Consider the following 14,807-nt stretch of genomic DNA (forward strand, 5'->3'; position numbering starts at 1 on the left):
ATATATTATTTTAAAGCAAAGGCCCTACAGATTAAAATGGTGGGTGTTGCATTTTTTTTTACCACGCAGTATTTGCGCAGCGATTTTTCAAATGCATTTTTTTGGGCAAAAATACATATTTTTTTATTTTAATGCACTAAAACACACTATATTGCCCAAATGTTTGATGAAATAAAAAAGATGATCTTAGGCCGAGTACATAGATACCAAACACGACATGCTTTAAAATTGCGCACAAATGCGCAGTGGCGACAAACTACATACATTTTTAAAAGCCTTTAAAAGCCTCTACGGGTTACCACATTAGATTTACAGAGGAGGTCTACTGCTAAAATTACTGCCCTCGATCTGACCTTCGCGGTGATACCTCACATGCATGGTACAATTGCTGTTTACATATGACGCCAAACCGACGCTTGCGTTCGCCTTTGCGCAAGAGCAGGGGGGGACAGGGGTGCTTTTTTTTTTTTTTTTTTTTTATTATTATTTAATTTGCTTTTTTAATTTTATTTTAAACTGTTCCTTACTTTTTTTTATTATTTTTATAATTTTTATTGCCATCTTAGGGCATGTAAATATCCCCTATGATAGCAATAGTTAGTGACAGGTACTCTTTTTTGAAAAAATTGGGGTCTATTAGACCCTAGATCTCTCCTCTGCCCTTAAAGCATCTGACCACACCAAGATCGGTGTGATAAAATGTTTTCCCACTTTCCCAATGGCGCAGTTTATATCCGGGGAGGGGACATACCCTCCCACTGCTTGTAAAAGCAGTTTAGAGGCTAATTAGCCGCTAGGACTGCTTTTACATGAAAGCCGACCGCTGGCTGAAAAGAATGATACCAAGATGATACCTAAACCCGCAGGCATCATTCTGGTATAACCATTCAAAGTCCAGCAACATACCATACGTTGATGGTTCTTGTTGGACATGTATTGTAATCTTTTTTTTTTTTCATGCAGCCTGTTGGCTGAACGAAAAAAAGATTGATCGGTGGGTATGCCCACCATTAGAATACCTCCCTTCATCCACCCACTTCTAATGATGGGCATACATGCACCATTTATATATGCCGAAGCATGGGGCATCCTCCCGCAAAAAAGTTATGCCGCTCACACACGTATGTACGCCGCATAAAAAGTTATGGCGCATACACACGGTCGGACTTTTCCACGGGCAAGCTTCCGACGGAATTTCGACCGTATGTACGCGGCATTAGGAGCAAAATCGCTCCTCCGCCCCTAATGCCCCCATGCTTCGGCATATATGCTCTTTTTTTAACTGTGGTGGTGAAATCACCTCCCACAGTGTTGGAGTCGCGGCTTTATGTATCGTGGGAGCAAACGCTGTTGCTGTCACGCTAAATAAATCCGTGCTGCAACTGAATGGCGTACCTGCTAAGCAAATGATGGTTAACATTATAACAAAGTAACATTACATTTTAATATTAAGATCTTACCATACCATACCTGCAAAGCAAATACCAAAAAAATAAATACAGTAAAAAATAAAACATTTTTTAACGCAACCTGTGCCTAAAAAATATACATGCCAAAGCATGGGGGCATCCTCCCGCATAAAAAGTTATGCCGCATACACACGGTCGAACTTTTCCACGGGCAAGCCTCCGTCGGAATTTCGACCGTATGTACGCGGCATTAGGAGCAAAATCGCTCCTCCGCCCCTGCTGCCCCCATGCTTCGGCATATATGCTTTTTTTTTTAACCGTGGTGGTGAAATCACCTCCTACAGCGTTGGAGTCACAGCTTTATAAATCGTGGGAGCAAACGCTGTTGCTGTCACGCTAAATAAATCCGCGATGCAACTGAATGGCGTACCTGCTAAACAAATGATGGTTAACAATAAAACAAACATTACAGTATAACATACCATACCTGCAAAGCAAATACAATAAAACATTGTAAAAATAGAGAGAATAGATATAGAACAATAGTGAGTGGACAGTAGAGAGTGAACATAAGAGAACAATAAAGAGAGGAGAAAAATACAACCACAACTATTTTTGGATTTTTTATTTTATATTTTTTTTTGTGTTTTTGTGTAAGTTTTTTTAATTTTTTTTCCACTTTTTTTCACTTTTATAAAAACTGTAAGAAAACTGTAAACTGAACGTTGCAGATTATGGTCTCTCAAAATGTGATGGCCATCACATATTCCGAGACCCTGTGTTGGTGTGCCTAGGACTGTGTGGTGCTGTACCCTACGCTAAAACTCAACTAGTGTGTGGTAGCGTTTGAAACATACACCAATGCAGAGACCAGGTTGGTCAGGACAGTCGGGACAATAAAAGCGGGTGTCACGCCTAAATCCGAGTTTGCTGCAGACACGACATCTTTTTTGGCGGGCTCTTTGGGTAGGGGTACCAGGGAGGACAAAAGGAAAATGCCTCTCATACAGCCGGCTCACTGCATTTGCGTTGGGAAGGTGAGGCACAGCACCATCTGGAAACAGAAGGGCTTCGACGATCTCTTCCTGGAATTTTAGGAAGGATCCAGTCCGTCCTGAAGCTCTGTATAGCACATGAGCGTTCAGCAAAGCCAATTGAAACAAATACACTGACACTTTTTTGTACCAGCGTTTTGGACCTCCGGGCAATTAGGTACGGCGCCAACAACTGGTCATTGAGGTCCACCCCTCCCATGTTAAGGTTGTACTCGTGGATACAGAGGGGTTTCTCCACAACACCAGTCGCCGTAGGAATTTGGACTGCCGTGTCTGCGTGAAGCGTGGACAGAACGAAAACATTCCGTGAATCCCTCCACTTCACTGCTAACAAATTATTACACCGTAAGCAGGCTCTCTCCCCCCGACTAAGACGGGATTCTACAAGCCGTTGGGGGATGCCCCGGCGATTAGGTCGCACGGTGCCACATGTGCCAATTCCATAATCAAAAAGGTGACTAAAAAGTGGCACGCTTGTGTAATAATTGTCCACGTACAAGTGGTACCCCTTTCCGAATAAGGGTGACACCAATTCCCACACTATCTTACCAGCGCTCCCTATGTAATCAGGGCAATTCTCCGGCTCTACGTGACTGTCTTTTCCCTCGTAAACCATAAAGCTAGATGTATAGCCTGTTGCCCTGTCACAGAGCTTATACAACTTGACCCCGTATCTGGCACGCTTGCTGGGAAGGAATTGTTTGAATGACAAGCGGCCAGAAAACTTAACCAGGGACTCATCAACGCAGACAACTTGATTGGGATTATACAAGGCTGCAAACCGTTCGTTGAAGTGGTTTACGAGGGGCCGAATTTTGTAGAGCCGATCGAATTCAGGGTCTCCCCGAGGACGACAGAGTTCATTGTCACTAAAATGCATGAACCGCAAGATCTGCTCGTATCGTGTCCTGGTCATGGAGGCAGAGAAAATGGGCATATGGTGAACTGGGTGCGTGGACCAATACATCCGCAGCTCACTCTTTTTAGTAATGCCCATGATGAGGGAAAGGCCCAGAAAGATCTTAAATTCGGAAACCGTAATTGGCTTCCAATCTCTGGCAAGGGACAGCTGGGGATTAGCGGCGAAGAATTGACCAGCGTACAAATTGCTTTGGTCCACAATAGATCTATAGAGATCTTCCGTGAAATACAGCGAATAAAAATCCAGTGACGTAAAATCAACTGTATTCACCTGAATTCCGGGTTGGCCAGTGAATGGGGGAAGTACAGGTGCTGCAGAAGTGGTGGGTACCCAATCAGGATTGGCGAATGCAGCAGGAAGGGCACTATGGGGACGGGCCTGTCTTTGTCGTCTTCTTCTTCTTGGTGGCAGCGGGACACTACTCGTGCTTGCCACCTCTCCAGCTTGAACTGCACTTATGGGACTCGCCACGTCACCAAGTGTTACTGCAGTGCTGGATATATGACCAGGATGTACTAGGCCGCTGGTGCTTGCCAGTTCACCAGAAGGAATAGCGGCGCTAGTACTTCTCTCCTCCATACGAGAGCCCTGCGGTTCTTGCACCTCAGCGACAGCAGAAGATCGGGGTCTGGTACGCCTGACCCTAGCAGGGACCACTCCGTCGTCAGAGCTATCTGTCAGGGAGCCACTGTCGTCTACAGGATCGTATTCTGAGCAAGAATTTGACAGATGCGTGACCTCCTCATCACTATCCGTCAGGCTCATAAACAAGTAGGCCTCTTCATCACTGTACCATCGATTTGCCATTTTGGGCTCTAAATTTAGGGGTACAGTGGTGAGATTCACAGGCAAAAAAGCACCTGACCTGTTAGCGACTGAGTCAAGCGCTACCAAAAAAACTGTTAGCGATCGCAGAGATCAGGCCTGACTCTGCGAACGCTGCAGTTATGTGTTTTTGTGTTTTGTGTCAGTGATCGATCGATTGATCGATACTGCACTTCGGTGGGCTGGACTGGGCGAAGGGGCTAAACGCAGGTGCTAGCAGGTATCTGGGCTGATCCCGCTAACCATGCGTTTTTGGGAACCCTAAACTGCAGGGGACGCTAGTATAGATCTGATCAGATCAAGTATCGATCCGATCAGATACTATACCACTAAAGGGATGCGTATGGTGCGTGCGTGGGTGTTAGCGCTATTGGCCGCTGCCTGGGGCGACGCAGACCCTATCTGGCGCTAAAACCAAACTTTGATCACCCGCCGGGCGATCAGGGGGTTAAAATTTTATTGCAAAAAATATGGCGGGTGCCTTGATGCAATAAAAAATTAACTAGCTAAACTGCGTCACCGGTGACACTTATACTGTGATCACTGGTGACAGGGGGTAATGATGGGGTTAAACCTTTATTGGGGGGGGTTAGGGGGGGTCCCTAGACTATTTAGAGCCTAATACTGATTACCCTAACACTTATTTTTGTCACTAATGACACTAGTACAGCGATCAAAAAAAAATCTGATTGCTGTACTGGGTGACACAGTGACAGGCAGTGAATGGGTTAATTTGGGGGGTGATCGGGGGGTGATCAGGGGGTTAAAAGTGTGCCTACGTGACCTGGTGTCAGTGTAGTGTTGTGCAACTCACTGTTAGATGCTCTCTCCCTCTCGGTCTGGAACGGAAAGACCGACACGAGGGAGAGAGCAGTACTTCCCCTGCCAATGTTTACAAAACATTGCCAGGGGAAGACAACCATTGGTAGGAGCGATCACCAGGTCCAGGCCAGATTTTATTGGCCTGGACCTGGTGATTGATCAGTTCTGCATCGAATCTGATCATCGTGAACGGCGGTGGGGCGCGCGCGCGCGCCCCATCGCCGTTCCCGCGCCGGACGTCATAATACGTGATCTCGCCCAGGAGTGCCATCTTGTGGACGTATTATGACGGTGCGGCGACGGCAAGTGGTTAAACCGCGCTGACACCGGCTGGAAGGTCCGGGGAGCAGAGAGAGAATGTCGCCGCCAAAGAAACCATCCTCAGCGGTCGACAAGCTGGCAAAATTTCGGCATGAAGGAGGCGAGGACCAGGCCAAAGATGGCGCCGGCGAGGAACGTGGGGAGGACCGCCAGGCCGCAGACACGGCGAAGGTGCTGGAAGCTTTCGCAGCGCTACAGGGCACCTTAACAACAAAGATCGACGAGGTCAAAATAGATATATCTCTAATGAGACAGGACCTAGCCACAGTGAGAGACAGGGTCACAGAAGCAGAGACCCGGATAGGAGCAGCAGAGGACATTCTGCACCCCTTACAGCAGGAAACGGAGGAACTAAAGCGCCAAATGTACCAGCTCCATGCACATCAGGACGAAATGGAGAACAGACTCCGCCGCTGTAATTTGCGATTCATTGGTTTACCGGAGAGAGCAGAGGGCAGAGAACCAGCCGACTACCTGGAAAACCTCCTCATCACAATTTATGGAAGAGAAGCATTCTCAGTGATGATTGCGGTGGAAAGGGCGCATAGGATACCAGCTAAGCCCCCACCTGAAGGAGCACCCCCCGCACGTTTATCGCAAAGTTTCTAAACTTCAGGGACAGAGACACCATTATGCGGTTATCCAGAGAGAAGGGGAATATTAAGCTGGGAAATGGCCACGTGGCGGTCTTTCCGGACTTTTCCAGTGAAGTTCAGAAGAAAAGGGCGCAATTTCAGGAAGTGAAACGCAGACTCCGGGTGCTGCACATAAGATACTCCATGTTGTTTCCTGCCCGTCTGAGAGTGGAGGAAGATGGAAAAGCACAGTTTTTTGACACACCTGCTGCGGCCGTAGCATGGATGGATCGGAAGGGAAGGCAGGAATGGTCCTGTAAATGAGCGATCGTGAGTACACCTGAGATGGGGAGGAGGGGGAGGAATGGACACATACTACCACAGGGGGGGTCTCAAAGTCATGGATAATAGCGGGACAAGACAGTGTAACTGTGCAGACACCCCTGGGGCACGAGACACCTCGCTCGCTTTCCAGCCCCCCTTTCCCCTATGGTTTGTTTCTACCATGCAGTATCTGCACTGTCGGACTGATCTGATGGTGGTCCCCCACTTTGCCCCCCCCCCGGGCCTGGGGGGGAAGACCGAGTCCCCCATATTTCCACACCTTTAGACACAGGCTTGGATAGGGACAAGAGCCGCAAGCTGGATGCCCAGACGCATACAATGGCTGTTGGAAAGAGACTGAGACAATGTGAAGCCTGATGCACCGAATCCTCTAGTGCAAGAGGAGCCCAGGCCTAATGTTTGCCTGGGATCACTGATCTCACACGTGTTAGATCCACACCTGGATCAGTGGACAATCGTCCCCATGGAAAAGTATGAAGTAACGTCCTTACACACAGAAGCAAGAAATGTGCCTCCAGCTGGAGTTCAAAGCTGGATGTTTTTTGAGACAGTTTGGTTTATTTTGTTCGGGGATCAAATGCCTGCACCAGGTTTGGGGGGTGCTGGGCTGGGAGGGGGGAAGGTTGCCTACGGGCGGAGCCACCGTTGTGGCCCACAAAGGGTAGTTGGGTTCTATGTATTATGGAGATGTGCAAGGTGGGAAGCAGGGGTACTGGAGGAGGATGGATATGCTTGGGAGTCAAAGGCAGATGCAATTGGTCAGTGAACTGTGGGGTAGACCGAGACGGTTTAGAAATGTATATGAGATGCAGACATGACAACTATTAAATTTCTGACATGGAACGTCAGAGGGGTGAGAGACAAAATTAAAAGAACGGCTGTTCTCGCATATCTGAAAGCGCAGAAAGCTAACGTAATAGCCCTAACCGAGACGCATGTTACAGGCCATCTGCAGGCGGCATTGAAGCGTCCATGGATTGGCTGGGCATACCACAGCACACATACCAGTTTTTCCAGAGGTGTGTCATTGCTGGTGACTAAGGCCACCCCATTTGAGCTTGTAACACTGCAGTCTGATCAGCAGGGGAGGTATCTGTTTATGAATGTATTAATTGGGGGAGTCCCTATGGTGTTGATAATATGCTATGTCCCCCCTCCATACAGCTCTGAGGTCGTAATAGAAGGCTTGGAATTTATGGCCAGGCACCAGAATATCCCGGCTGTGTGGATGGGGGATTTTAATATGACCATGGATCCATACATGGATCGCCCTAAGGGTGTAGAGGGGAGAGTGGGAGTTATTAGACAGACCAGACTAAGTAGACTTTTTCAGGAATTCGCGTTAGTAGACGTTTGGAGACAGAGAAACCTGGAAGTTCGGGCGTATACATGCCACTCGGCGAGCTACGCAACCATGTCCCGTATAGACTATGTTCTTATGTCAAAACCCTTGATGCCGAGAGTGACAGGGGCAGGCTTTACTCGTGCCCTCTCGGACCACTCCCCGTGCTGGGTACAGATGTCCCTGCTGGGGGTGGCACCCGAGAGGATATGGAGACTAAATCCCTACTGGCTGACAGCCCTGACAGACCAAGATAGTGTGACCAGGGAACTGACATTCTATTTTATGGAGGGGCGAGATGCTACCTGGATAAATGAGCATTGGGATGCATTTAAACTACATGCACGTAGGATCTTAGATAACAGGATTAATAGGCTCAAAGCTTCCTCGAAGGAGGTGGTTTCCATGTCTGAGAAAGCGTTGCGGGATCTGGAGGGGACCTATAATGCGCAGCCATCTCTAGAAAATCTCACCAAGGTCAAGCTACAATCCAGGGTGGTATCACAACTACTTATGGAAAAGGCTAAACAGCGGGTATTTTTTAACAAGACCAGGATATACGAACATGGAGAAAAAGCAGGGAAGATGCTGGCATATCTGGCGCACATGGAGGATAGGCCTCCGGTGGTCGTGTCTTTGATAGAGCCGGACGGCTCAGTGATCACAGACCCCCCGAAGGTGGCAGATAGATTCAAAGATTTTTATGGGGCTCTATATAAATCGCAGTGTCAAAACACGCCAGCGGAAATTAGAAACTACTTACATAGATTGCAGTTCCCCAAACTTAACTCAGAACAAGCTAAATTATTAGAAGCCCCGGTTACAACGCACGACATAGATAATGCAGTGTCGCAACTGGCCAAATCTAAGGCGCCAGGACTAGATGGCCTACCATTAGAGTTCTATGCCACTTACTCAGAGGTCCTAATCCCTAAACTGAAGGAATTGTTTCATTCCATCTTTGAACTAGAGAAGCTCCCTTCTTCCATGCAGGAGGCCCAGATCATAGTGCTACCGAAACCGGGCAAGGATCTGCAATACTCAGAGTCATACAGACCTATATCCCTGTTGCCAGTGGATATAAAGGTCCTAGCCAAGGTACTGGCCAATAGACTAAATGAGGTTATTCTTTCCCTAGTGCACCCGGATCAGACCGGGTTCATGCCGGGGAAGAATACAGCAATGAACATACGTAGACTATTTATGAATATCCAAGCTCAACACGATAACACGGGGACGAGAGTAGTAGTGGCGCTAGACACGGCCAAGGCCTTCGACTCAGTCGAGTGGCCATACCTGTGGGAATGCCTAAGGTGCTTTGGATTCGGACCAAATTTTATAAAATGGGTGCGGCTTCTGTACCAGACCCCCAGGGCTAGGGTTTACGTTAATGGCTGGCTCTCGGATCATATATCCCTGGAGAGGGGTACGAGACAGGGCTGCCCCCTCTCTCCACTGTTGTATGCCCTTGCTGCAGAACCCCTGGCTATCGCCATACGGATGAGCCCGGAGGTCATTGGACTTAGAAAAGGTGACACATGGGAAAAGATAGGACTATATGCCGATGATACGGTCCTCTATTTAGCAGATCAGGGCCCATCACTAACAGCGGCATTAAACATCATAGAGGAGATAGGAAGATTCTCCGGGCTCAAAATAAACTGGGATAAATCCAAGATCCTCCCACTAGATCAGTTCCCTCCGTCAAAGACCCAATCGGAAATGCCACTACAAAGGGTAGCAGAGGTTAAGTATTTGGGAGTTATGGTCACCAAAAATCTACAGGAGTATGTGTCCCTCAATATAGACCCTCTATTTGAAATTATAAAATCCAGAACACAGGCATGGGCGAGACTACCTCTGGGGGTCATGGGAAGAATCAATTTAATTAAGATGATCCTACTACCCAAAATTTTGTACATGATATGGCACGCTCCCCTATATATCCCACTGAAGATATTCAAACAGATGGAGGCCATACTAAATTCCTTTGTATGGGGATCTGGCAGACACAAACTGGCATGGCATGTACTTAAAAATCCAACGGCGGAGGGGGGTTGTTCTCTACCAGATATCCAGGACTACTATGTAGCAGCTCAACTCTCTCACCTCTATCACTATAACACAGTTGAGTCGGGGAGATACAGATCGCTGGTCTGCAATAAGCCGGGAGGGGTGTTTCACACCCCCTGCCAGGCGATATTCAGAAGAGGACAGGGAGGCTGTAAGACATCGCAGTTTGGAGCCGGTATGCTAATACACCTTCAAAAGATATGGGACATAGCACTTAAAAAGCAACACAGGACACATATGCACTCGCACACGCCGCTGTGGCTAAATGGAGGCATGACCGAATTGACTTCAGTACCAGACTCACAGATCTGGGCAGCATATGGGGTTCTATATCTCTCCCAGATCCTAACAGAAAATGGGGTCAAGCCCTTTTCGATGGTGAGGAGGGAGTTCTCCCTTCCACAACAGTTCCTCTTCAGATACCTGCAACTCAGGCACGCAATTAGCAAACAAATAGCATCGGCAGCAGTGGACCTGAGTGTCTCACCAGTGCTGGGCATCATATTTGGAGCCGACCCGACCAAACTCATTTCCAACTTATACTATGCTATCAGGCAAAGTAAAGTAAACGGAATAATTCAGGCAGCAAGAATACAGTGGGAGCAGGATGTAGGCCCCATCGAGTCAGAGGAATGGGGGGAAATTCTGGAGGGAGTGAAGACCGCATCTCCCAAGCTCTCAGACAGACTGACACAACTGTATATAATACACCGAGCATACCTGACGCCACTGAGAATGACAAAATTCCAACCCACGAGAAGCCCACTATGCCCCATGTGTCTATTGATGGAGGGCACCTTCTACCATTTAATATGGCAGTGCTCTGACATGCAGGCATACTGGCTTCAAGTGACGCAATTCCTGCATGACAATATGGGATCACCAGTGGGAATGGACCCAAAACTGTGCCTACTGGGCCTAATACCAGACGTTGAGGTTGACAAATACCAGTCCATATTTATACAGGAATCACTGTTTGTCGCAAGAAAAGTGGTAGCCAAGACATGGTTGCGAGCAATGGCTCCATCCTTACGGGATTGGAAGAAGGAAATAAATGCTGTATTACCCTACAGGAAAATGATATATAAACATAGGGGCCGTCCACAAAAATTCTCTAGTGTATGGGACAGGTGGTTAGAGGATGGGGAAACGTGCACAGTATAACCCAGGAGTAATACAGGGAAGGAAGTGGGTGAAGAAGAAAATGTATGACCACAGCATATTAGGAAATACGAAAAGGGATCCCTCATGTAAGATATGGCAATGGCGATTGTAATAAAGATAGGTATACATACCTGGAACATATTGTCAAGGCGGAAGGCCTTGAGTTCAGAATGCATATGTTGTAAGTCAGGAGGAAATGTAACTCCTGTATTGTATGACCTGTACACCTTGAACACATCTCAATAAACTTGTTTTTTGAAGTTAAAAAAAAAAACATATTCGCCAGCACACCAAGGATCAACACTTCCGTCCGAAGGTTTCTTTTATTGAGAGAGAGCACATCACAGAAATAAGTGCAATGTTTCGTAGCTGCGCAGGGCCCCTTCGTCAGGCATGTGAGCCATCATATGCCTGACGAACGGGGCCCTGCATGGTTGCAAACCTTTGCACTTATTTCTGTGATGTAATCTCTGTCAATAAAAGAAACCTTTTCGAAGGGAGTGTTGATCCTTGGTGTGCTGGCGAATATGTTCACTTGTTTTATGTTTCCAGGACCCAACTGGTAAGTGCTACAGCACCCACAATTTTAAGAGCCATACTTCCCAGGAACGTGTGCGGTAGGAATATTGACAAGACTGTCTCCTCAGAACCATTCTGATATGTCCTTGCGCTGTTGGGGAACCCATTCACATGCTGCTTTTGTACGGTTGTTGAAACAGTCATTATTAAAAAGGATTGCTTTTGATCTTTTCAGAGCATTTTAACACAAGTGACACATTTTTTTTTTCTTTTTTAGGCAAGTTTTGTTCCAGCACAGGCTAGCTCTTATCGAGCAGCTCAAAGTCACGGAAGACGCAGCCCTAGTTCTGCATCTGACATCTGTCTTGCTGTTCCAATTCACAACACATTGTATGCTTCACGCACCAGGAAGATGTGTCCCACAGATTATTGCTTTTCTGAAATCCAAGATCCCTGAGGTATTGTCATGAACAAGTTGTAGTATATGTACTGCATAGCACAACTGTGAGTCATGCGAAATAGCATATAGATATGTTGTGTGACAGTGATGTAAAACATAAATGTCATGAGGGATCATTTTTACAAATCTTTTCCTATTCCATTTAGGTTACACCTAGACATAGTTATTTTACATTTAAAGGACCAGTACACCTGAAATATATTACCTTTTATGTTTCCCATTATCTGAAGAAAACTTGAGATGACAGTGCATTTATTGCTGAAAGTATTTATAGTTAATAGGCATTGTGTGATATCTGCAAGGAAAAAAGGTTATCAGCTGATTTTGAAACCAGTGGTCTGTGTCTGTAGTTTATCTAAAGAAAACCATGCAGGGCAAAGCAAGTAGATTGTTCTAACTGCTTTGCTTCCCAGCTGCAGGTATTCACCTTAACTTTACTCCCCCACTGCTTTAGCTGTTGGGAGAAAAGAGAAATACCTATTACTTTCAGCATGCCATTCGGGCACCCAGCACTGTCACAGGGGGCAGGTAGAGAGACCTCAGCCCCAAGTAAACTCTGCAACAGGGGAGTAAAAGGGAGGCAGGAATTGCAGACCTTTCCTGAAAACCAAATACGTTTGGCTATCATGCTGGTGCTTTAGATTCAGTTCATTCTGAATCACTGTCCTAGAACAAGTATGGAGAGAACGGCAACTGTCGCCCATCTTGAAAATCTGAATTTCATAATAACTGCCGTCTTTAAAATGAGACCAACAATGACAGCCCACATATTTCTATTATCACAGGTAAACTTTAGTAGTGTGCAGCACAGATCACAGTGGTTTATATGCTTGTACACACTCTATGGTGGAGCGAGCTATAAAAGTGAATGCGATGTTCAAACAGTTTAAAAAAAATCCTTTTAAAGTGTTACTAAACACACAACAGTAAAATCAGTTTATATGCAGTAAAGCATACTTGTTATACTCACTGTGGAACCTAAGGGGTTAATCCTCTGCATTGTGTAAAAAGACTGTTTGATCCTGTCTTGTCTGATCTGCACCTTCTTCCAGTGTCTCCAACTCCTCTCTGAATATTATAAATGGAAGGAGTCAGGCTGCACATGCTCAGTTTGATGTGTATTGCTGGAGCGTTTTTTTCTTCTTCTTTTTTTTTTCTTGGGAGAGTGCATGTGATCAGCACAGGGCCAATCAGCACTGTCCAGATGGAGTATCAGGGGGCCCTGAAGTTTTATAGGACAGTAAGAACAGAATGAAAATTCTTCCTACAAGCGTTACCACACATTGATAGAAATCAAAAGACTGCTATATACTGCTGATGAGAAGAGGTATTTAGTAGTTTTTATATTTACTAAAGTTTAATTTCCATGTTCTGTGTACTGTGGAAGACCAAATATAATGAATGCATGGTCCTGGGTTTAGTAACACTTTAAGGGTTAAACTATCTAAGCAAAAAAAATTATATTTTTATATCTTATCTAAAAATAAAAACAAAAATGTAACACATTGCATGTTACCAGCCCTTCAGACCCGGTTCTCGCAAAATTACTTCTGTATTGAAGTCAATGCAAGTCACCCCCAAAGTCATACAAGAACCTTTTTCTAAGTCGGAGCGACTTGAGTGGCTCCTATTAGAATGGTTCCATTGAACAGAGCGGAGCGCGACTTGTCAGGCGGCTGAGTCGCCTGACGAGTTGCCCCTGTGTGAACCGGCTCTTAATGGGGGGGTTGCTACATTCACTCCACTTTTTTGTTTCTTTTTGGGGAGAGGTTGCTGTGGTAGTCAGACAGGTTAGACCTATGTAAATATGTTTACCTATATTCATCCTAATTACATGTGGGATGGGGAGACTAGTAGTTCACAGAAGAAAGGTAACACTGGGGTTCATTTACTAAAACTGAAGAGTGCAAAATCTAGTGCAGCTGTGCATGGTAGCCAATCAGCTTCTAACTTCAGTATGTTCAATTAAGCTTTGACAAAAAATAAATAAAAATGGAAATTGATTGGTTTCTATGCAGAGCTGCACCAGATTGTATACTCTGCAATTTTAGTAAATCAACTCCATGGTTCTGCGCTTTCTCAACATTTCATGCAGAGTGACACTGGATTTTTGGTAAGATCAACAAGCATATTTTGTACTTGCTAAAACCGCTATTGGCTTGAAAAAACAAATGGAGCTACCACATCTAAGGACTGTTAATCTGCAATAGATTACATTTTTGTTCGTGGATTTAGTTATGCTTTAAATTGAGTTAAAATGATTCTGTTTTAAATATTAATTTAATCACCAAGTTGTCCAAATTTATTTTTCCTTCAATTTGACTATATCTGATATTGTTGTTTTGTTCTTTTTATTCCAGGATCAGCATAGCCTTTTGGTTAACTACCAAAGCCTTGTGGTGAAACAGCTTATAGGTCAGACAAAGCAAAAGGACGATGAAAATGTTGACACGTTGGGAGACCCAGCAGAAGTACTTGAAAAAGCATCAGAAGACGTTAGAAAGGAACTTCAGGAACTGTCCACCAAAATCAAAGATCTCGCTCTGCGTTCCAGAAAGTCCTCTGCATCTGAAGAGTAACAGAAGAAAACCATATTAAAAATGCACAGTTTCACAAGATAATGAAAATATGTATTCCCTAATTTAAATAGGGTTTATTTTGCCATTATTTTGTGATGAATTATCTAAGAATAAGATTGTATTGTTCTAATAAAAGTATCTTTTAATAATGATCTATGTACAGAACCCCTTTTACATTTGTTTCTAGCTGTATCAGTCTTTTTGTCATTCCAAAACACCTGATCACTACAGTTCATTTTTTTTAAGGCCTCATGCACACAGGACATTTATTTAACTCTCCTAGAAGCTCTCCTAAACTCTCCTAAAATGCCTGACACTTGTAAGTGTCTAAAGCTTTTACAGACTAACTTTAAGGAGCTTTTGCAGCCGTCAAGCTCCTGCCCATTCATTTCATTA

The 14,807-nt window shown here is 45.3% G+C and overlaps 1 protein-coding gene across 1 annotated transcript in view; it reads left to right on the forward strand.

The window, feature by feature from the left end:
* Nucleotides 1-14,563, forward strand: part of UFL1 (UFM1 specific ligase 1) — a 109,205-nt gene extending 94,642 nt beyond the window's left edge. The window contains exons 18-19 of the mRNA XM_040350125.1: nucleotides 11,650-11,830; nucleotides 14,193-14,563. Coding sequence (XP_040206059.1) covers nucleotides 11,650-11,830; nucleotides 14,193-14,411 — 400 coding nt within the window. The 3' untranslated portion in view covers nucleotides 14,412-14,563. The remainder of the gene's footprint in view (nucleotides 1-11,649; nucleotides 11,831-14,192) is intronic.
* Nucleotides 14,564-14,807: the final 244 nt, after the last annotated feature.

Source organism: Rana temporaria, chromosome 4 (assembly GCF_905171775.1).
Source record: "Rana temporaria chromosome 4, aRanTem1.1, whole genome shotgun sequence".
Lineage (NCBI taxonomy): Eukaryota > Metazoa > Chordata > Amphibia > Anura > Ranidae > Rana > Rana temporaria.